Source organism: Oryctolagus cuniculus, chromosome X (assembly GCF_051225735.1).
Source record: "Oryctolagus cuniculus isolate XC-2025 breed Fujian yellow rabbit chromosome X, ASM5122573v1, whole genome shotgun sequence".
In the NCBI taxonomy this organism is placed as follows: Eukaryota; Metazoa; Chordata; class Mammalia; order Lagomorpha; family Leporidae; genus Oryctolagus; species Oryctolagus cuniculus.
Window position 1 is genome coordinate 84,112,877 of NC_142888.1, and position 24,555 is coordinate 84,137,431.

At 44.4% G+C, this 24,555-nt stretch overlaps 1 protein-coding gene across 3 annotated transcripts; it reads left to right on the forward strand.

Annotated features, from left to right (window-relative positions):
• The first annotated feature begins 1,906 nt into the window (after positions 1–1,906).
• On the forward strand, positions 1,907–19,834 carry IRS4 (insulin receptor substrate 4). Of its 3 annotated transcripts, XM_089324841.1 has the most exons (3): positions 1,907–4,425; positions 4,642–5,751; positions 16,814–19,833. In XM_089324841.1, exons 1-3 carry the CDS (start codon positions 1,929–1,931, stop codon positions 16,816–16,818), a joined length of 3,612 nt encoding a protein of 1,203 aa, XP_089180967.1. In that variant the 5' UTR covers positions 1,907–1,928; the 3' UTR covers positions 16,819–19,833. The 3 variants fall into 3 exon arrangements, with proteins under 3 accessions (XP_089180967.1, XP_089180966.1, XP_089180965.1); XM_089324840.1 differs by having other exon boundaries at positions 1,907–5,751; positions 16,814–19,834; XM_089324839.1 differs by lacking the exon at positions 16,814–19,833 and having other exon boundaries at positions 1,907–5,759.
• Positions 19,835–24,555: the final 4,721 nt, after the last annotated feature.

Here is a 24,555-nt window from a genome sequence, read left to right on the forward strand (position 1 = left end):
GATCGTTTCTAATATTTGCAGCACAATCAAAAGCAATTTCTTTTCCTTCAAAATTAGAGCATCGAAAGGGAGCCATTTATTCAAATATGTTTTTTTAACAGAGTAGATTCTCAAGAAAGCAAAGATGAGGTGTATTTTTATGATGTATACATTGCCTAGCATACTGTTAGCTTTTATAAATAACACCCTTTGCAGTATTTACCCTAGGGCAATGGCGAACTGACATTCCATTCCCGTGAAGAAAAATATCGTGTGTCTCCCCTTTTCTCCAGTTGAATCCCTCTTTGTAAATGTGGTCACTGCTTAGACTCTTCAATGTAATCCCGACCCATCTCCACCCCTGAAGAGAGAGAGAGAGAGAGAGAGAGAGAGAATGAATTAGTTCAGGAGGTTGTGGGTTGTGGTGTCAGGAAAGATCTTTTCTTGATGCGAGGGATGTGAAATATACTGGGATATATTTATTCGGTATGGTTCTTTGTTCTGGGTAGGAGTTTTTCTCTTTCTAAAGTTTTTCAATGTCGCTCAAGGAACAGAAAAGTTTATATTTTCAAATTCCCGTTGAAGGCACCTCTCAAAGCCTCCCCCACGGAAAACTCTCATCTCAGCTCAACACTTATGGGTTTCAGAAGAATACATCCCGATTTTTGAAAAACATGGCTGTAGACTCTGCAGCCCACCAAATCTGTGCTTTCCTAGTTATCATTAATCGTACAGCCAGAAACACCATCTTTTAGCGAACCTGTGTTTTGTGGGCGACGAATGCGCTCCGATTAACGATTAGGTTCATTTGGAAGGCATCACCGTTATTCGTGGGACTCAAGAGTCGCGGGCTTTTGTCAGCGGACCAGCGGGGCCGACGAGCGCCAGCAGCACAGTGGGCGGCAGGTCTGAGGGCTCTGGTCCTTAACGTTTTCAGGGACGTAGTATTTCAGGGACACTCCCCCCCCCCCCGAAACTCACGGTGGCAGAGAGTGGACCAGACTGCTGTGACAGGAATAGAGAATGTTTGGGAGTGACAAGGAGCAAGAGAGAGGGTGCCCGACTGGGTCCCCGGGTCCCCGGGGCTCTGGGATTTGCACGAGTTTATCACCACCATTAACAGCGACTTGCGGAGGGTTGTTTACCGCCTGAGTGCGCTACAAGCAGGCAGCGAAGCCCACTCAGGGACCCCGGCCACGCCCCCTCGCCTCTCCGTCCCCCCCCCCTTCCCCCGCCAAACTAATGAATTCAGGGCCGCCTTCAGGCCAGACCCTCCCATTGGCTCCTGTCCCAACCAATCAGATCCTTGCAACAGTTTCACCTGGTTCCCGCTTCCCAAATAAACAAACAAACCGTCCCGCGACTGTGCCAGTCCTGCTCTCCGGTGTCGCCGGCGCCGAAAGCGCCCCGCCGCCTCCCGCCACCTCTCGCCACCTCTCGCCTCCTCCAGCCAATGGAGCCCTGACCGTGGGGCCCCCGCCCAGCCCCGATCCCTGACCTCTCCCTCCTCCGACCCTCCGAGCCATCTCCGGTTCCCTCTGGCCTTCTTGGACTCCCAGCTAGGGTGGGCGCGGCCAGGCAGCCCTGCACCCTTCCTGTCGCTCCTCTGCTGGCCCACAAGCCGGGAGATTCACAGAGAGGGCTCGGCCGAGCCGCGGCTGGCCCCGCCTCCCGGACTCGCTGCCCCCCTCCCTCGCACACCTCTACTGGTGGCCGCCTGCTCCCCTCCAATGCGCCGGTAGCAGGATCCGCAGCGGCCGCCGCGTGAGGCGGCGGTCACGTGTTGTTTTGCCCGCTGCCGCGCGCTCGGAGTGAAGTGGGCGGGGGCGCGGGCCAAGGCGGGAGGGGGCTGGGGCGGGCGGAAAAGGGTAGACGGCCTCTTTCCCCAGCCCTCCCTTCCCCGAACCCCCCCCTCCCCTTCGCGCACCTTAAAACCACCGTGCATCACCATGGCGAGTTGCTCCTTCGCTCGCGACCAAGCGACAAGGAGACTGAGGGCTGCAGCAGCGGCAGCGGCGACAGCTCCAGCAGCGGTGGCGACCACCCCGCTTCTTACCTCGGGACCGCCGACCGCACTCATTGGGACCGGGTCGTCTTGTCCGGGAGCCATGTGGCTCTCCACGGCCACTGGCTCCCGGTCAGACTCCGAGTCCGAGGAGGAGGACCTCCCCGTCGGGGACGAAGTCTGCAAACGCGGCTACCTGCGAAAGCAGAAGCATGGGCACAAGCGTTACTTCGTGCTTAAACTCGAGACCGCCGACGCCCCAGCTCGGCTGGAATACTACGAAAATGCCAGGAAGTTCCGGCACAGTGTCCGCGCCGCGGCGGCTGCGGCGGCAGCGGCCGCCTCGGGCGCCGCGGTCCCCGCGCTCATCCCCCCGCGGCGCGTGATCACCCTGTACCAGTGCTTCTCGGTGAGCCAGCGAGCCGATGCAAGGTACCGACACCTCATTGCCCTATTCACCCAGGACGAGTACTTCGCCATGGTGGCCGAGAACGAGTCGGAACAGGAAAGCTGGTACTTGCTGCTCAGCCGCCTCATCCTCGATAGCAAGCGCCGCCGCTGCGGCACGCTCGGCGCACTGGCGGACCGAGAGCCGGCCGCGCGGGCGGCAGCGGCGGCGGCGGAGCCACCCTTCTACAGAGATGTGTGGCAGGTAGTAGTCAAGCCCAGGGGGCTGGGGCACAGAAAAGAGCTGAGCGGCGTGTTCCGGCTGTGCCTTACCGACGAGGAGGTCGTGTTCGTGAGGCTCAACACCGAAGTGGCTAGCGTGGTCGTCCAGCTCCTGAGCATCCGTCGCTGCGGGCACTCGGAGCAGTATTTCTTCTTGGAAGTCGGCAGGTCCACGGTCATCGGTCCGGGAGAGCTCTGGATGCAGGTGGATGACTGTGTCGTGGCCCAAAACATGCACGAGCTGTTTTTGGAGAAGATGAGAGCCCTGAGTGCAGACGACTACAGAGCCCGCTGCCGCAGCTACAGCATCAGCATCGGTGCCCACCTGTTAACCCTGCTGTCCGCTAGGAGGCACCTGGGCTTGCTGCCGCTCGAGCCCGGCGGCTGGCTCAGGAGGTCCCGCACTGATCAGTTTTGCCACCTCCGGGCCATCGGTGACGGGGAAGACGAGATGCTCGTCACCAGGCGCTTCGTGACACCCAGCGAGCCCGTGCCCCCCTGCAGGCGAGGGAGACTGTACCTGCCCAGAGCGCGCAGGTCCAGGAGAGCGATTTCCATGCCAGCGAGGTTTTTTCGCCGATTACCAGCCAGCCAGGTACGTGCCCCGCACCGTGAAGCAGCCGCTAGCGACAGAGCTTGCCTGTCTGCTGAAGCAGCTGGCTCCGGCTCCGGCTCTGGCAACTCTGCGGAGGAAGGCAATCCCCAGAGCAAAGAGGGTCAGGAGGGAAGTGGAGACGACTACATGCCCATGAACAGCAGGGGCTCAGGAAATGGCCGAGGCTCGGGAGGTGGGCATGGCTCAAGTGGCCAAGGCTCCAGTAGTCGGACCTCCGGAGGAAACCAGTGCTCTGGCGGGGAGCAGGGATCCGGAGGCGGCCAGGGCTCAAGTCGCCGGCAGGGGTCTGGAGGTGGCCAGGGCTCAGGAGGAAACCAGTGCTCCAGAGACGGACGAGGCACTACCGGTGGGCATGGCTCCGGCGGTGGCCCGGGACCCGGAGGTGGGCAAGGCTCCGGCGGTGGTCAGGGACCTGGTGATGGCCATGGCTGGGGCAGAGGCAAGAACTCTGAAGGGGACAAGGGCTCAGGACGTGGGAAAGGTTCCAACGGTGATGGTGACCGTGGAAAATCTCTGAAGAAAAGATCCTACTTTGGCAAATTAACTCAAAGCAAGCAAATGCCACCACCTCCCGCGCCGCCGCCGCCTCCACCCCCAGCAGCTGGGGCAGCTGTTGGCAAGGGGAAGTCTGGAGGAAGATTCCGACTTTATTTTTGTGCTGACAGAGGAGCCACAAAAGAACGCAAAGAAGCCAAAGAACTGAAAGACCTGGAGACCCCAGAAGGTGCTGCTCGGGGTCTCCACAGAGCAAGAGCTTTTGATGAAGATGAGGATTACGCGTACATGCCAATGAGGCCCGGGGTGGCTGCTTCTCTGGCAAGCTCCAATGATTATATGCCAATGGCTCCTCAGAAAGTCTCTGCTTCACTAAAGCGCCACTCTCGCCCACCTTTTGAAGATGCCAGAGGGTACATGATGATGTTTCCCCGAGAGAGCCCGCCACCTGCCCCAAGTCCTCCCAAGGCAGCTGATCCCAATAAAGAAGGTGACTCAAAGGATGATGGGGACAGTGACTACATGTTTATGGCTCCTGGGGCTGGTGCAATTCCAAAAAACCCCAAAAATCCTCAGGGTGGCGCTTCCTCGAAAAGTTGGAGCTCCTACTTCTCTCTGCCAAATCCTTTTCGGAGTTCATCCTTGGGACAGAGTGACCACAGTGAGTATGTGCCAATGTTACCTGGAAAGTTCCTGGGAAGGGGCTCGGACAAAGAAGTGTCTTCTAACTGGGGCCCCCAAGATGCAGGTCCAAAACCTTCAGTTGAGGGGTCACACTCAAAGCCTAGAAATGGGGGGGCACCCTTAAAGCCTTCAGATGATGGGCCCCCAAAGAATAAGGCTAAGAGACCTAACCGACTCTCTCTTATGATAAAAGGGAATACAATGAAGCCCAAACTGCAAAAGCCCAGGAGTGAGCAGAGACAAGCTGACTACGTCAACGCTGACTTCAGTGAAAGAGTTCGCAATATGCCAGCCCCTTCCACTGAAGGACTGCCAGGTTCGTGGGGTGCGATTGCTAATCCCAGACACTCACTCTTTTCTAGTTACCTGAATGTTGAGTTCGGAGTGCCATTTCCAAACCCAGCAAACACCCTCTCAGATCTCTTCTTAAGGGCTATGCCAGGTGCCAACCCCTTCTCTCTGGACGGTGCTAGGTGGCCACTTCCTCTTCTTCCTCTCAGGGCCACGGGTAGCAACGCTAATGGGGACGAGGGGGACTGCATCAAAGTGATTTTCAATCCAGCGATGACACCAGCCGTGCCTTTTGCTGACAGTGCCATTCGCTATGATGCTGAAACAGGTCGAATCTATGTGGTCGACCCATTTTCGGAGTGCTGTATGGACATTTCACGCTCCCCTAGCCGATGCTCTGACCCCCCACCTGTAGCTAGGCTGCTGCAGGAAGAAGAGCACGGAAGAAGACACCCACCAAGCCGTTCGCAAACTTTCTTTGCAGCCGCCAGAACCGCAGTGTCAGCTTTTCCAACTGACAGCCTCGACAGAGACCTTTCTGCCTCCTCAGCCCCGGCTGCTGCTTGGGCAGCAGCGCCAACCTTAGCCGTGGGCCGGGCGTTAGCTGCAGCCTCGGCGCTCGCCGCTGCCCCGGGCATCGGCGCAGCCGCCGCGAGCTTCGAGGCCGCAGCTGGGTTTGACTCCGCCTCCGCCCGCTGGTTCCAACCTGTTGTTGCTGCTGCCGCTGCCGCTGCTGCCGCCGCCGCCGCTGCCGCCGCCGCTGCTGCGGACGCCGAGGCGCTAAGCGGGGTGCAAGACATTGCCGGTGGCTCGAGCCCTGGAGCCCCAAACCCACCCGCAGACCTTGTCAGAGGCGAGAATGGGGCGGGCCGGGCCGCCACTCCCCCACGGCCACTTCGCCGTCGCTGGGTCCGGAGACCCCCGGAGAGAGAAGATTCTGACAGTGACAACTTTTACCTGAGAATGGGCCTTGTCAAACCTGACTACAAGAAGTTTAACTCTCCCAAAAGAGGTTGGTAATTTTAGAATCAATTTCCCTTAAGTTAATAGTCATTACTTAATGAATGAGTCCATGTGGTACAACGTTAGGGATAAGCGGGGGCTAATATTTCCTGAATTGGTGCGATTTGACATGGAGGAGAACTTCAGTTTTAATTATTCGCACAATACCCCCTTTGATCTTGGCATCAACTGACGCTTTTATCTGCAGAACCAATTACTGTTGAAACGTGGGTGCTACTGTTTTAGGAACGGTTAAATCTCAAGGGCATGTATCATGAATAAGCTTTCACACATCCTTCCCCCAGCATACAGTAATAATGCAAAGCAGGGCATCATAAATTATTTGCAAATTGACAGTAGAAACCTGCTTCCCTACAACTGCCCAAAGTTAAGCGCAGGAATTTAATAAGAGCATGCAATATTATTCAATGACAGCTGTTAACGTTGTGGGGGGGGTGACTTTCTGCTCTGAAAGTCACTTTGTTAACAGGAGTCATTGTTATGGTAGTTTGCTGTGATTTACCTCGTCAATGAAATCTCAGTGGTTAGAATGAATGTCTGGGTGGTAGGGAGGGGAACAAAATATACGCAATCCAAAACAGCAGGTGACTAAAAGAAGACAGCTTTCGGTTCTGGAATGGGCTTTTGTGTTGATTATTGTTTTATTTTCACACGCGATCACTTGCCAGAAATCTGGAGTGTTCCTTTGCTCTGTCACTGGTAGTGATGAGCAAGTCATGTTTGCTGTGCCTTATTTTCTTCTTTTAATCCACCCCCGCCCTCCTTAAAGAGTATGTGGTGACCACTTGATCATGGATATGAATATTGTTTCAAAGGTTTAAAAAGCATTGGAAATATTGAATTGGTGTGTCTTCTTAGAAAGCAAGGAAAGCAAGATAAGAAAGCTGGAGGAAGACCTGAGCCTAGGGGCAGTCTACTGTGGAGCAGTGGGAACTGTCTAAAGGGCTGATTTTCCAAAGGAAGAAGGAAGAGTGGGAACTCTGGGATTTGGAACCAAGACTTAGCAGAAATCCACATTGCACGATGTTGTCATCAGTGTGTCTTGAGACATTCTCAAGAAATGATTGCAGAAGATGGTGTCTCCATAGGACTGCCTTTTCTCTTTAGTAGAATATGCTTCTTTCCCAGTGAAGGGAAGGGATGGACCCCAGCAGTTTTCATTCCAGTAGTCAGTTTAGTGAAGATTTTTGCTTTGCTTGCTCTGTGGAATGCTTTTGTGATTGGATCTGTGCCCACTGTGCCTGATCAGGCAGAACAAGTCGGGGACTGATCACAACAGTCACCTAACAAGCTCCCTATTTAGTGCAGGTGTAGCCCCCTCCCTTTCCCTTTCTCCCCCTGCTGTAGAAAACTGGCCATACAAAAACTCACATTTGCAGCACGGACACATTAAAGAGTGATCATTAAAACAACAAAAGGATGCTTTGGCTTGCCAAATGATTCAATTCAGATCTCTTTGTAAATTGTGAGCCCCTCCCCAACACACACACACACACACACACACAGCACTATTACCATAAGTATGCATTTAAAATATATAATTCTATTTCCAAGAATTTAATTCCTAATCAGCTTTTCAAGAACAGATCTACTTTGTTCTGTAAAGTACACCTGAAAATTGGCCTCAAGCTATGGTTTGAACCTAATTGTTGAAGATATGGTTTAAAATTTTGATGTAGGTGATATAGCGAAGTAGCTGCCTATACCACTGCGGTGCTTCAGAAAGAATACACTTTCCTAGAGGTTTGTCTGTACTTTTCAATACTTTAGTCTTTGTTTAAACCCAAATTAAAAACAGTGACATCTTGTTGTTCCTCAAATAAACCCTGACTTCCTAAGGAGTATCTAGAACCATTGGCCATCATTTTAGCATAAATTACTGATTTGTGATGTTACAGCTATTTTGGATTTAACTTTCTCTAAGTGTGTTGCTTGTGGAGGAACTCCCTACCTTTGTTGATTGACTAAGCAAAGAGGTTATATCTTACTGAGAGGCAGGAGCTAAGGTTGAAATAAGAGAATGAATGTGGAAACACTTTGGAACATTAAATCTAAGATATTTTCATTGTGTTATTGGATTAATACCAAAATGAAAATTCAACAGTTAAACTTGATTATTTCTTTTCTTGGCAAAATGATTAGTCCCTATGGTGATCTCTGCATGTAATTTTCAGAGATTATGTAGAAGGGACGTCAGAGGAAGGGGTGGTGGCAAAACAACTCATTACAGGAAATGACTTTGCTGGGCATATTAATGTAAATTAATAAGGTAGAATGTTGTTTGGGAAATGTAAAGAACAGGCTGGATGAATCTGGGGGGTGCTTTTTTGGACTATAAACATATAGGCTAATTTTAACCCATTTCAGATCTATCTTCATTTTGCTATGTAACAGAAAAAGAACAACTTTGACAGAGGAACAAAGGCACAGTCTTTAGGACTCACTTATCTCTAAAAGTAATTTTAACTTCTGGAAAGTACTTAGAACAGCGTGTGGCACATAACAAGTGCCACATATGAATCATTATCAAGCTGTTATCAGTGTTGTGGTTATAGTTACTATTACGATTTGGAAACTGAATTAAATTCTCTACTCAAGTCACATGTTTTAGTAAATCTTTACTTTTCATTTAAAGGACTTTACATGGTTGTTCAGCATTGAGATTTTTCTGGGTGGAATTTGTTTATTATTTAATGAAGTGAGATTATAAATCAGTGGGACCTTTTTTTTTCAAGTAACACAAAATGACTATGTAATCTCATTTACCTATAGTCATGCTGCAATATAAGTCAATACATAATGGCATTTGTTCAAATCGATTAGAAACACCAAGAAATGTAACCTGGCTGTGACTTTTTTTATAAATGAAATAATTTTAAGTAATTATTGGAAAGGAATCCCTGCATGTTAAGCACTTGGATTAATGGGCACTAACATTCAGGGGGAGAATGTAGTTTCCCATGTGGTTTAATTGCAGTCCTAACCTGCATTTGACATGGAGTGTGCTACTGCCACATCCTGCTGCTATCAATTATATGTGCTGAGAGCAAATTATGTTTATTGCCTCGAAATTATTTATTATAAGTTACTAGAATAAAATCTCCATATAGCAGAAATTTTCCAGTTACCACTGATGGGTCACTTAGGCAGCATTCATCCCCCACAAAATTGGACAGTCGTTTGGAATAATGAGGTATTTGACCTATAACAACTAAAGAAGACCTCATTCAATTAAAGTTAGCTAAAGTTGTTGGCAATCATTATTCATTTGCATTCATTCTATTTTAAGAGTAAAAATTTTGGCCACTAGCAAAGCATCAACTTTAAACAAGTACTAAGGCATTAATTGAGCACAGCAGACTACCACACATTCATAAAAATTCAAGCAAGAACCCTTGCTTTCTTTTCCTCTCCCTAATCGCCAAACATTAACCAAAATACTTCAAGTCTTTGGCAGGGAACTGTTTTGGGAACAAACTCAGGCTTTTCAAAGGGACCCAAACAAATTTCACACTGCAACAGGTGCAACTGAGCAGTGTAGGCAGAAGTAAGGAATTGTGTGTATGATTTTTAAAAAGGGCTGTTAAGTTGTTAACTTGTTGATTTGAGGGAATGCTTTTCAGTTGCAGATTGCCTTATAGTTTGCAAAGCACATTCACATTCATTACGTTACTGATGGATGGTAAGTTTTGGAAATGAAGCTGGTGTTAAGATTTTTCCTGTGGTCAAAAAGGTAAGTGTCAGAGCTGAAAATCTAATCCCATACATCTGGTTTCGAGCTCAGCACATCACACCTCCCTTTAATCAGGTGTTTAACCTGTATTTTCCTATTGATGAAAGATTATGATATAGTCAAGGGCTGGGACAAATTACCAGCTTGCCTGAATTTATTAGTGGCAAATTCATTGTAAGTGGCTTATTGAAAGTGTTATAACTGGGGACCATCTGGCAGGGCTTGGCTGATTTTCATTACTTTGAATTTAACAATTTTCATTGCTAAGAACCATGGTTCTTCAAATAAAATAATTTGACCTGTGCTGGAATTGAATGTCATAATCTGATCTGGGGAGGGGTTAGCTAATATTTACCTCCCAAATGCAAATAGTCTGTGCATCTATTTAGATTCCACTGAAACTTTGGAAGAAAAAAAGTGAATTGAGAGTGCATGCAGTAAGCTTCCAATAATGATCGTTTCCTTAACTGAAGTTACATTTCCTTGGATTTCCTAAAAAGCCAGGGTTATATGCCAGTTATAGCAAAAGTCTTTTCATTTAATTTTTTCCTCCTGTACAAAATCTGATATCCTAATATAAACCATTGCAGTGAGCAACACAGTATAAAATACGGCAGGTAGACGAAAAAAAGCACTTGTAGGCATAGAGGCTTTTCATTTGTTTAAAAAGCAAACTTGCTTTTGGCATTCAGGCAAGCAGATTTTAGAAGCGTTGGTACATAAAAGTCCTTGTTTAAAATTAAATTCATTTTGTTTAGCACCTTTTTAAGGCTTTAAGACTATGTAAAAATAGCCCAGACATTTTATTGGCAGTATTGGAAAATAGCTTTTGTAAAATGCTTAATTAAAGCCTGCAGTATGTTTTGTCTAAGAGGTGCTGCCAGGCTCTTAGATGGTGAGGATCACTTACTGGAACACATTGCTTGGTCCTGAGTGAGAAATGGGAGACTTTGAAAGCTACCTATTATAATAGTGAAATGGACCCCACCAGGCACTCAGTGTTGAGCACATCTATTGGACTGCAAATTTCAAAGCTATTGATAACATTGCCAAGGTATTTCACTTGCCATTTGACCTGAAATACATTCCCTGACAGTTCTGCAGTGAACATTGGTTATATAGTTTTACATTTCCACCATTTCTTTTCTTTTTTAAGTAGAGGTCACACTTGAGAAATGGGAATTTTAAAGGATTTCTTTAATGTAGACATATTACTATTTTAGATTTGCGTTCCTTCGGAGGATACCTTTGAACTGAGGAATTAATTCATGTTAGAATGGAAAATGTGCACTTAAATATTTACTTAGCAAAGTGAAAAAGTTACTGCTATTTGCTTTTTTTTTTAAAAAAAAGAATTATTTTATTTATTTGAAGGGCAGAGTTACAGAGAGAGAGAGAAAGAGACAGAGAGATCTTTCATCCGCTGGTTCACTTTCCAAATGGCTGCAACAGCTGAGGCTGGGCCAGGCAGAAGCCAGGAGCCAGGAGCTTCTTCCCGGTCTCCCATGTGGGTGCAGGGGCCGAAGGACTTGGGCCATCTGCTGCTACTATCCCAGGAGCATTAGCAGGGAGCTGGATCAGAAGAGGAGTATCTGGCACTTGAGATGAGATGCCAGCATCAGAGGCAGAGGCTTTATCTGCTACGCCACAGCACCGGCCCCGTGGTTACTGCTGTTTTCCCCCCAGCTTCCTGACATACCCTTCTTATTCAGTTTTTGATGGTTGTATTCTGTGAGTCTTGCCTTCATGTAACCTTTTCCACACTTGTTCCCATAATTTCAGGAAAACATGCCCTTTCCTGATTTGTCTCTGCCTGAAAAAGTGAGGACCACTCTGGGAGTCCCACAGGGCCCAAGACAACTCCTTTCCCCAGCTGCTGCTCACTGCTAGTTCCCAGCCCGCTCATGCTTAGCCTGCAGGAATAGCCTTCCATGTAGAGGTACTTGTTGTACTCTTTCCAAAGCTGTGGCTGCTTGCTGGGCTCTCACTTATTGGCACAGAGGCTGCTGTGCTGGTTGCTAAAGCTATTTTTATGGTTGCATTGACCACAATATGTTTGATGCTAGCCAGACTTTCTGAATTTAAGAATATCCGATTCCCCATCAATTGTAGTCACTTTGGCTAATTTTTCACAATTTATGTCATTTGTCCTAAGATTACTAGTTCTTGACTTGTAGACTTGTAACTTAGAGAGAATATCAATGGAGTCTCTATCTCTAAATTCCTCTTGAAAAATACTCACATGGGCACCCATGGTGCCTTTAAAAGTCTGAGCAACTGGGGCTAGTGTTGTGGTGTAGTGGGTAAGGCCACATCCCATATGGGAGCCAGTTCAAATCCTGGCTGCTCCCCTTCTGATTTAGATTCCTGCTAATGCTCCTGGGAAAGCAGGGGAAGATGATCCAAGTGTTTGGACTCCTGCATCCAAGAGGGAGTCCTGGAAGAGGCTTCTGGCTCCTGGCTTCAGTGTGGTCCAGCCCTAGCCATTGCAACCATTTGGGGCGTAAATCAGTGGATGAAAGATCTCTCTCTCTCTCTCTCTCTCTCTTTTTCTCTCTCTCTGTAACTCTGCCTTTAAAATAAGTAAATCTTAAAACAAAAAAGTCTGAACTACAGATGTTGTACCTCCAGCCTTGAAGGGATACCAGCCTGTCCTCGTCAAAGCCCCCTACCCCACATGAAGGAGTCCTTATTGTGGTGGCAGCTCTTACCATTTCCTCTCTGGGGTCACTGTGCCCGAAACTGTTCCAGCCACTTCAGATTAGGGAACACTGTTTTTGTTGCCATGGCTGGAAGACATATTTTCCTGGAGTCATAGATGGAAACTTCAAATGCATCTTTACGCAGAAATGATGGCTGCGTGTACTCAAAGCAGTTCCTCTGTTAGTTCAGGAACTGCGTAGGTTAAATACAGATGTGTGTAGGTGAAACCATGAACCTACCTACCATTTCCTTGACTTGATTTCTATGAGGTAGTTTACTCTGAGTATCGACCAAACAATGAGCCTTAGAACATGTGTCTTTTAAATTGGAAACTGCCGGTATTAGGATTCTCGTAACTTGCATTCTTTAAGTTGGTGGTAACTTTGCAGCAGACCAAAGTGGCTCAAGTGTGTGTTGGGAGGTGGTGGACAAGCTGCCCTGGGATGAAAATCCTGTAGCTGATTCCCAGTTTGTGGTCTTGTCTTCTTTCTTTCTTTCTTTCTTTCTTTCTTTCTTTCTTTCTTTCTTTCTTTCTTTCTTTCTTTCTTTGACAGAGTGGACAGTGAGAGAGAGAGAGACAGAGAGAAAGGTCTTCCTTTTGCCGTTGGTTCACCCTCCAATGGCCGCCGTGGCCGGTGCGCTGCGGCCGGCGCATCGCGCTGATCCGAAGCCAGGAGCCAGGTGCTTCTCCTGGTCTCCCATGGGGTGCAGGGCCCAAGTACTTGGGCCATCCTCCACTGCCTTCCCTGGCCACAGCAGAGAGCTGGCCTGGAAGAGGGGCAACCGGGACAGAATCCGGCGCCCCGACCGGGACTAGAACCCGGTGTGCCGGCGCTGCAGGCAGAGGATTAGCCTAGTGAGCCGCGGCGCCAGCCCCAGTTTGTGTTCTTATCAAGACTGAAACAACCATGTTGAAGTGGTCCAGGACCAGCTAACAGGTGTGAACCAATTGAGCTGAACTCTGAGAAGGAGGTTTTACAAGTGTCATCCATTTCCCTTACAGATTCTTTTGGCTTTTCTGTCACCAAGCTGTTGCCACCATGGGGAGAAGTTGCATTTTATCATCTGATCTATGTAGGAGATAATAGTCTGGCAGGATTGGTGTTGTAAAGACTAGCAGCAATTATTGCACGGTTTCACCCTTAAGGGATAGCACTTCATTTTTATCAAGTCCAGGTTACAGGGAAGGTGTGACCTGTTCTTAATTGAAAATAAAAATTATACATTAGGGGGTTTCAAAAAGTGCATGGAGGGGCCGGTGCTGAGGTATAGAATGTTAAGCCTCCATCTGCAGTGCTGGCATCCCAGCACTTCCACTTCTGATTCGGCTCCCTGCTAATGTGCCTGGGAGGGCAGTGGAGGATGGCCCAAGTGCTTGAGCCCATGCACCCATGTAGGAGACCCAGAAAAGCTCCTGGCCTATTGTGGCCATTTGGGGAGTAAACCAGTGGATGGAGGATCTCCCTCTGTCTCTCTTTTTCTCTCTGTATCTCTGCCTTTTAAATAAATAATCTTTTTTAAGATTACTTATTTATTTGAAAGAGTTACACAGAGAGGCAGAGAGAGAGAGAGAGAGAAAAGAGGTCTTCCATCTGCTGGTTCACTCCCCAATTGACCACAACGGCCAGAGCTGCGCCGATCGGAGCCAGGAGCTTCTTCCGGGTCTCCCACGTGGGTGCAGGGGCCCAAGGACTTGGGCCATGTTCCACTGCTTTCCCAGGCCATAGCAGAGAGCTGGATTGGAAGTGGAGCATCTGGGACTTGAACTGGTGCCCATATGGGATGCTGGCACTATAGGCGGCGACTTTACCTGCTATGCCACAGCACCGGCCCCAATAATCTTTTTTTTTAAGTGCATGGAAATGCAATTATAAAAAAAACTATGCATAGTATCCAAAATTGTTTTTGCACAAAAATAAACTTATTTTCATTACATTTTGTGTGAACTTTTGGAAGCTAGCTCGTGTACTCCAGAGACAATGATAAATAATATAACTGTGTTACTATGTACCCATTTTGGAGTATACTCTTCCATTTCTCTGTATTTCCTTTTGCTTAGTTTCCTTCAACACTTTACTTGGTTGCCCCGATTTATGTGATCAGCAGTTGATCCCTGGGATAGCATACTAATGAACAGAGTGAGGATTTTTAAAAGACCTTGAAAGACATTTTTGAGTTCTATGAAAATTGGAATTGAAAAGATAGTTGAGACAAGAAGACAGGGGAGAATGTAAAGAGAATGAGCGAACAACTGGAGATTTTGGTATACTTTCCCCTTGCTCTGGGCAGGGGGACCATTGCTGTTTTAGACTGTAATAGAGACATGTTCATGATTCCTAGGAAAGAGGTCTGCACTGCCCAGGAGGAACTCCCTGCTTTGCTTCCCCTGCAGATTTCCAGGGATATTGAAGTCATGTGTGCTTTAGTAGTATACTAAAGATTGATGTGCAGGTTTGCACCAGACACACATGGAAACAGAGTGTTCACTTCATTAGCTTTTGAGAAGAAAATGCTACCTGCCAGATTTTGGAGGAAGAGAGAAGTGTTTTGAAGCGTCATAATCCATTGAAGTTTTCTCTCTTGCAGTGAATAATTGTTTGAATGGTATATATATACCACCCATTAAAAGGGGTGATATTAACTTGTCATTAAAAGAGTCTTTGATTAATTGGAAAACAAGAATATACAACAAGGTAATTATTTGTGACATGTCATTATTAATGTGACTGATACATTAAAACCAGACCTTGTTATTAAAATCATTGCCATTTGCCTTGCTGTCGGTAAACTACTATAAAAATGAACAGGAGACACATCTACGGTTGAATTGTCAGCCCTTTAATAGCCCTTGTGGGGACTGTTCATGACTCAGTTTTGACCTCGGATTTCTTTCCATTGCCACCCAGAAAGCTTCTGAGTTACTTCCTTATGCTGTTCTTTGGAATGTGCTCAGGGAATGTAAGCTAATTTTAATATTGGCCTAAGTGAAACAGGATTATAAAGGCAAATCTGTAGCTCAAGTTCCCATAATGCATTTTGAAAGCAAATCAAATTATTTTGGGATTATCCTGTTTCAGATAGTCTTATTCCTTTCTACTAGCAGTTTACCAAGAATTGACAGATCTATTTTGTAAAGTTAACTTGAAGTTACAGTTATTTGACAGATTTTAGTAAGTTATAAAGCATTCATTCAATGCTGGTGTAGGTGTCATAGGAAAGCAAGTGAAATACGTGTCATTTTTAGTAGAGCCCCTGTCATTGACAAAAAATGAAGAAAGAAAGAAGACTGCGTCCTAATTTCAGGCTTACTGTTGATGGGGTAGCTATATAGAGCTTAGCTGATATGTTTCTGGAAAAAAATGTGTTTGAAATGCAATGTATCATATCAAATAATAAGAAATTCCTGTTAAAGTACATGCAGTATGCTTACTTGAACACATGATGATATTTTCATTGTAAAACCAAATAGTCAATTATATTAGGTGATGTACCTTTCTAACCTTGAATTTCAGGTAAAAACACGTAGCTGATGTCTGCTGCTGAGTGCACCTAATTTTGCAGGAAATAACATAGTTGCTAATATGGACTTCCACGGTTAACCTGTGCTTATCCCAGGTGGCTTTCTTCCTGTATAAACTAGATACCCAGGATCGAAAACTTCCTAAGTCCACGGCTGACAGGAAAACTGAATAGCTTTACTACTCTAGGCCATTTATTTTTTTAAGCTCCTTACTGTGGAGGAACAGACCTCTAAGTGAATCATGCCCAACAGCCACATAAAGGTGAAAGGGGACTGGAGACCTTAGATGCACCTTCCAGTTGCAAGTTGGGTACATTTCGAAAACTTCTGATGAAACAATGAATAGTTAAAGCTTATATTTCTGGTTTACTGAAGGCAACTCCAAAAGGTTCCTTGCATGGATTTGTTGAGGTTGTCTCAAATGAAATAGAATACTGGGGACATGGATATGACCCAATCTTATGTGACACCGGCCTCCCATAATCAATTTGCTGACCATTTATCCCCAGTCCAGCACCTTCATCTATGCCTGATTCCCACCTCAACCACCACCACCCTCTCTTATGCACTGTCTCAATAAGTAGAAAGCCTAGAGACTAATACTGGAACTCTGTTTTTATTAGGCTGATGGGGACTCCAGTCAAACCTCCTTTGCAGTTATGATTTTTGTTCTTTTAGAAGACATTCATTGATCAAGCCTAAAAGCTATTACCAGGGCCATACTTAAATCTGCTGATGTGTGCCACGTGATCTGGTGAAGGCATAATCAAGCATGTTGGAGAAGGAAAAACAATGGTAGCCTAATGCCAGGCTCACTGGAAGTGGAGCAGTGCACATAACTGCAAAGCCGTCAGCCGCTAGAAATGTCCGGGTGGCAAAAGGACGTAGACAAAGGAACTGCTCTTGGGTCTTTGACTGGCTTGTGCTGGTATTCGTCACAGGCAGCTAGCAGAGCTGATTAAGCGCACCCATGCCAAGGCAGTCTCCTCAGTATCTCTCCAAAACTTCGAGTTAGATTTTGTTTTAGAGTGAGGTCAGGGGTGAAAACTCTTCATCTCAATTCTGAAATAACCTTTGTTTTATCTTTTTTTGTAGAGTGATTACATCGCCACAAAAATACATTCTAGAAGAAAAGTGGTGTTACAGAGATTCATCTTCGTCTACGCTAGATCTACCTAAAAGAAAGCAACTCCAGAAGCTTCTGAATAGAGAACAACCTACGTTTCTGCACGCCAACACGTGGACTGTGGCAGGTGGATAATCCTGTTCCTGCAGATTGGTCATACTGTTGCCTTATGGAGCCAGTGATTTGGAATTGAGAGTATTCACACTGTGCTTTGTTTTCCTCCCCAGTTTGACTCTTTGAAAGGAAACAAAAACTATAAAAGTGAGCACCTCTTAACCTTTTCTTTCTTTAAAAGTGTTATTTACAATATGTGTAAATGTGACCAATTCCAATACTGACAGTGTACATTTTAATTTTGAATTTTAAAAGCCTCTGAATAACAGCAGATAAAGAAAAAGGTGTATTAACGAGAGGGTAGGTATGATCTAGAATCCTTTTGTCTGAGTAGTACATACACAAAAACATTTCTTGATCAAGGAATTTAATGTCTGAACTGACAGACAGGCAGAACTAAAGGGCAGATATCTCAGTTTTGGCTCATAACAAAACTGCAACTTTCTGTCCATATTAATTAAATGTCAATTAAACCGATATCTTGATCGGGCATTTCCAACATTTGCATGGCACAACTGAGGGACAGATGATCCATTTGCTCATTTACAACCCTGCGGTATTCTGCCTGTCAGTCCATTGAGCATTTCCAAACCTACTCTTTTCATGTTCTTTTAAAACCAACGTTTTCCTCATGAAAGAAGCAAGCTTCTTCAAAACTCTCCTCCTCACTCAGCTCCTCTCTACCTATCTGGGCCTCTTTTTGGTCACCCTCCTCCCCTCCCCTCTTCCTAGCCTTCTTCATGGTACACACTCTCCCTCCTGTGCCCAGGACTCCTATAAATAGATCAGTTTCCCACATTCAAGCAATTAGTGTGCAATTATCAAGCAAAATTCAGACTAAAATGCAAGCCAAAAGGAACCTCTTATAAGGCATTGTTTCCTCCTGAACAATGAGCTGATATGAGATGTACCAATCAAAAAAAAAAAAAAAACACACAATCAGAGCAAGCTCCCTCCTCCTACTGTTGCTTGCCTCTGATGGAAACTGAGTTAAGATTTTAGGAACCTGGACCTTTGAGAACATGACACCAACGGGTGGTGGCCACAGAGGATAGGTGCAAAGGTCTTGAAGCTTGCTTAGAGCTTTGTTACGTGGTGGTACACACATCTTGGCTCGTTGTACCATCACTGGCAAACCTCATCATATCACAGATGGGTATGAGTGTGTGAGTGTGTAAGTGTGTGAGTGCTAGTGTGTGTGTGCATGCACATATTTGTGTGTATGCACACCTTTGTGCACCTGTGAACACGTGATTGTTGATGTACCTGTTGTGCGTAACTCTTAAAAAAATTGCTTCGCATTTAATGTGCAACTTTGAAATAGTGTAATATTTAACTGAAGTTTATCGCCACTCGGGTTTTGATGTCTTTGAACGTGTACTTCTATCTTTCAGCAGGCTTACAGTACATGTTGCTAAACTAACCTTTCCAAAGAGCTAAGTCGACTTGTATTGTTTTTCCTTGCCTACCAACAAAAGGGATTGGGGGGGGGGCTCTTTGTTTTTCCCCTTGTGAGTGATGCTGAGGAGGGGATGTGGCTAGGGTACCAGTCACTACTCCAGTTACTGGTCACTGCTAGGGCATCAACTTCATCAGTTCCTTCTGTTCCTCTCTTTTCCCAACCTAATGAAATATTGCAGTGTGGCTTTTGTTCATTATGATAACCGTGTGCTCTTTTTGGCAGCCTTTATTCAAGCCTTCTGTCACTATCTTATATTCAAGTCAGTTAAGTCATAATCGTTCAGAATTGTGGGAAGGGAAGATTATTTTGGGGAAAAGGCTTTAACACTTTTATTTGCATTTTAGGTTCAGGGCTGCCAGCAGACAGGGTGCAGAGGGGACAGCACAGATATAACATCGCTGAATAAATGAATGGGAGACTTCATACATAACAGTACATACAAATAGTAACAGGTACAAATAGTCACAGTAAGCATAACAAATATGCAATCTTTTTGACACTACTTCTTAGTTTACAGACACAATTTATTCAGTATTGTGCTGGAAGAATCTTTGTAGAATATGTGTACCAGCATATCACTTACCTTCCAGCTACCAGTTTATGCTGCTGTTAAGAAACAAAACAATGATGGAACGATTTTTTGTGACCTCTACATTTAATTTGGTATCAGACATACTCACTTGGTCAGTAAAAGCGAAAACTTGACAGTTTCAACAGTCTTTACATTTACTGTTTCTGCTTTACAGATCTGCTTTGAGTTGCTCTGGCTTTGTCTTCCTTTGTAAATATTCTTAGACTTTCTTTTCTTTGTAAACATTGCATTTGCAGTTTTGGGAGACAACCTTGCAACTCTGTATAGTGTTTATATATATATATATATAAATAAATATATATATATATCTGACTTGCCGTCCCATAGAGCTACTTGCAATAAATGTGTTCATGTAAATTTATCGTGTGCAGATTCATGTTTTTCTTACCAATATTGTCTCTGCTCTCATAAGTTTTCCTGCTTTGTGATAGAATTGACTGTTTCAGATACTTGGTTTTTCAGTAGAGTTAATAAAGTCAACTGTCTGTGTTTCAAATGTGGAGGTGATCCTGATTTACAAAATGACTTCCCAGAGCTTTCATGTGGAACATGATAATGTGTAAATTCTATCCTGGAACGTCTGATCAAGGAAACTGAGGGGCCCATTTACAATTGTTTTTCTGTCCCTTTCCCGTGCTGCTTACTCTTGGCCTTTAAACACTCCATTTTCATTTCCTTACTTGTAAGCACTAAGAAGGCAAATATGAGTAGATGGAAAATATACCAATGAACTAATATCACTTTGGCATTGATGGAATATAGGATAGGCAGACTGAATATCAATAACTTATTAGCAAATTCTATGTCAGCCTTACCGAAAGTTTAAAGAAACACTAGAAAAATAATTGCACCTCCTTTGCTGATTTATTAATTTATTCATTTATTTTTACCAAATTACCCTTGCTACGCAGGAGGGCAATGAACATAAACAAGACTCTAGGACCAATGCCTGGCCCAGATCAATGGTGAGGAAGGAAGGCATCTGGGGGTTCAGATGAGCCAAAGAGTAAGAAGGCAGGTGCCATCAAACTCCAAGAGGTATCTGTACGAAGACAATTTGCTTGATTGTATAGCTTGACCTTACTTGATGCACTTTAGAAGTTGCATATAGAAGTAGAGCACAGTAAGGGGGTGTAATAAGGTTCTTATCATTAAAAAAAACTGTCCACACAGGGACAGGCATTGTGGTACAGTGGGTTGAGCCACCACTTGGGATTGCTGCATCCCATATCAGAAGGCCTGGTTCAAGCCCTGGCTTCTCCTCATCCCATCCAGTCTCCTGTTAATTCAGTCTGAGAGGCAGCAGATCATGGCTAAAGCACTTGGGCCCCTGCTATCCACGTGAGAGACCTGAAAGCAGTTCTAGACTCTTGGCTTTAGCCTGGCCTAGCCCTGGCTGTTATGGGCATTTGGGGAGTAAACAAGCAGATAGATATTCTCTCTCTCTCTCTCTCTCACTCTGCCTTTCAAGTAGATAAAAATAAATAAACATACAAAAAGCTGTCTACACAGAGCATTTTCAGGATCTATCTATGTACTTCAAAAAGTTTGTGGAAGATGAAATTAAAAGACAAGCTTACTTTGGGGCAAAATTTTTGGAATCCATGCAGAGTTTTTTCAAAATAAACATTTTCCCCAGAACTTTTTGAAGGTCCCTCATACACACACACACACACACACACACATATATATACACACTTACATATGTGTGTGAACTCTAAACCTCACTTCAAGGGGCAATCTATGTTTCTCAGGGCATAACTCAAAAGTATTTTATTCATCTCTAATAGCCTGTCAAAGACAAACAGGTGCATCTGTGCTTACTAAGCCACATGATCATTGTGTGTTTATTTGGGTTCACATCTTAATGGGACTTGAATTCTTGGAACAGTAGGCATAGTCTGCGACTGCTTCAATAATCAGCAGAACTCACTAACAGGATCTGCATTCAAGAGTGCATAAATACAATTTCAGCTTTCCTGCTCTCCTAGTCTCACACATAGAAATCAAGTGTTCTTTGTAGACTGTATAGGGGTACTGTTTCCTTAAAAGATAAAACCTGCCCAGAAGACTTGTGAGGTAGGAGATGCCTAAGTATACATTTGTTAAGCACCTCCAGTGACTTCTTAGAAAAATATTACCAGGTGTAAATTGATCCCAAAGGGCATTTTGGAAATGCATCAAAATGTTTTTTAAAAATGATTCCCAGAACAATACCAACAAAGGCGCAACTCAGAAAATGTGAACATGAGAGTTCGTGTGGGTAAACCAGACACAGCCCCTAATTTTTAAAATGTGCAAGAGAGAAAATAGGCAAAATTAACGTGCAGGAGGAGGTCGAATTGTATTCTGTTTTAGCAAAACCAATTCATTTCCCCTCCAAGATATGCATGTTAATGGATGCTGGTTTTCAGGCAGCTACCTTAAGTCCCCGTTTGCTGCTTAAGTGTACTTCAGAGATAAGAAATGCAACTGAGCTGTACAAAATGAGACAACTTCCCTCCTGTCTCTCGTGCATGATAAATGCTCAAGCAATTAGGAACCACTGTTGCATGCTGCTTTGGAATTTGTCAGCGGCATCAGTGCTGTGCTATGTAAATTGAGGAAACTTATTCAGAACAAAGTCCAGAGAATTTAGCAGGAGGCTGGTCATTGATTTTTCTTCATATTAAACATTTAGGTCCATAGACTTGAACTAGAAACAAGTCTGTCCTGACTTTTCAGTCTCAGAATATCCATTATAGGGTCTTCTATTTCACTGGGAGAAATCTGAATTAGCATTTCAATAACAAAATGAGCAAAGAAAAATTGAAATGGAAAGCGGATCCTTAAGTGTCTAAAGAAAATGTGAAGCTTACTATTCATTCTGTATTTTCACACTTGTAACCCTCAAGAAAGTATTCAACACTTGCATTTTTGACATCACTTTCAGGGAATTAAATGTATGTCGGCCATTTAAAATATATCCCTGTTCAGAATTTATTACTGTTTTGTTTTAACGTCTTGGAAACAACTTAGGAACTATCTGACTGATCTTGCTTTTTTATGTTGTTTTTTCCCCTTTTTATATAAAGATTATACTTATTCCAGGAAGACATGAATTGTTGGTGGTGGTGCTTAGTACTTAGAATTAAAGCTAAATCTATTATATTACTTATGGTAAATTTCACTCATCTAAGATATAGATACTCAAGCAATTTTTTTGTCTTTTTGTGGGGTGTGATAATAACACTAGGTCATGATGTATTATCAGAGCGTGGTTTGGTTCCTTAACACTTTAGAATGTGATAGTTGACTCTTTGTGTAGACTTGATAGTCTGTAATTGGGTTTAGAGCTACAAGGAGTCTTAAATGTTGTATAGACCAGACCCTACCAGCCTTTCCACTATTTCTTGTTTAGCCACTCCTCCACCTTGCAGAAGTTACTTCAGTCACCTTTCATAGCTATTAAAGTCCTGATAAAATGTCCAGTAGGGCAATCGGATGGAATTATTGAAAAGACTTCCTAGTCTAGACATGATGAGCCAGGATTGTCCATGGAAAATGAAAGTTTTCCATATAGGATTTTTTATGTAAGATTTATTTAGTTTTTGTTTGAAAGGCAGAGTTACAGAGAGGCAGAGGCAGAGAGAGACAGAGAGAGAGAGAGAGGGAGAGAGAGAGAGAGAGAGAGAGAGGTCTTCCATCCGATGGTTTACTCCCCAGATTGCTGCTATGGCTGGAGCTGTGCTGATCTGAAGCCAGGAGCCAGGAGCTTCCTCCAGGTCTCCCACGTGGGTGTAGGAGCCCAAGGACTTGAGCCATCTTCCACTGCTTTCCCAGGCCATAGCAGGGAGCTAGATCAGAAGTGGAGCAGCTAGGTCTTGAACCGGCACCCATATGGGATGCCGGCACTGCAGGCGGTGGCTTTACCCTCTATGCCACAGGGCCAGGCCTGCCATATAAGACTTGAAAGATTTTTCCTTCTCTCTGTTTTGACAATCCACATCCTTACTAATAAATCTCTTCATTACACCTGACACAATATTTCTCTTTGTAAATTCAGATTTTACCCACTTAAAATTAACTAAAATCTTATTCTGCTCGAATTAATGATAAAAATAGCTTGAGTGAAAACTTCAATTACTCAGAACTGAGACAAAAGACTAGACCATCTTAATACAAATATAAATATACCATAAGAGACATACTTGATGGCCCTACATTGTAAGTTCAATGTGCCACACAGTAAGCAAAATTCCATAGAATAATTTTGATCTACTGTTTAGTGAATACATATCCTGAGCTGTCACCAAGTCATTGCAAGTAATGAGAAATAAAAAAAGCTTTAGGAAGACTTCTACTCTTGGCCAAGATAGACCAGATTTACCTTCCCACTTGAATGACCCTAAAATATAGAACAAGGATGTTCAAGATACTTGAGGTCAGACAGTAAGAGACAGAGATCCCTGAGAGATGAGACACAAACTGGTTGAGCCTTACAATTGCCTTGGCTTACTGCATAGACAGCAATTTCAGGCCATGGAACAGTAGGGGAGCCCAAGAAGACTTCTGGAATTGAGGAGGTGGAGCTCAGGGTGCAGAGGCCAGGATGGCTAGGCTCCATGGAAGGGAGTATCAGGGAGGAGAGGTAGCTACACACACACCCACACACACCTACATGTGCACCTGCAGAACACTGATCACCCCATGCATCTGAGTAAATTATCTGAGTGAAGAACAAGGACTACCTGATTGCATTAGAAGTAACAGTGCTTGACAGTCACACAGATTCAGAAATAGCATATGATGCCACCAGGCAGAATAGAAAACCTCAAGATGCATGGAATACAAGTACAAAGAAGGGACTTGCACTAGTAATGAGAAAAAATTAATCCTAGACTGAGCACTGCTCCAGACTTATTTTAAAAATCTTACAAGCAAGACATAGAGGGAACAATTTTCAAGAAATTTAGCTATGTTCCAAAATTAAGCTAACAATCATAGAATTACAAGAATATCAATCATCCAACAGGACAAAATCACAACATCTGGCACTCAATAGAAAATTACAAGACACGCAAACAAACAAAATTATGAGTAATAGTGAAGAGAAAAATCTATGTAAATCTTTCCAGAAATGACACAGATAATGGAATTGTGTACAGTTACAGTTGTTATAACTATATTCTATATATTAAATCACTAAGTAGAGATGGGGAAGATATAAAAATGATACATATGGAACTGTTACACTTGAAACCTGCAATATCTGATATAACATGTATACTGGCTGGAACTGACAGAAAATTAGACAGCAAAGAAGCAAAAATAGTCAACTTGAGGTCAAAGCAGTAATTTAGTATGAAACAGAAAGAGAAAAATAGAAGTGAAAAATCAAGAGAGCATCCACGAAACATGGGAAAACAGCAAATGGCATCATGAATATGAAAGGAGTCCACGCAGGAAAGGTGGGAAAATATTTTAAGAAATAACAAGTGAAGTTTATCAACAGATTTGTTGAATGCTGTAAGTCCACATGTCTGACAGACTAAATGCATGCT

What these genes read in the sequence shown, in the direction of transcription:
- IRS4 (XM_089324839.1), top strand. Translation starts at nt 1,929, where the DNA reads ATGGCGAGTTGCTCCTTCGCTCGCGACCAAGCGACAAGGAGACTGAGG.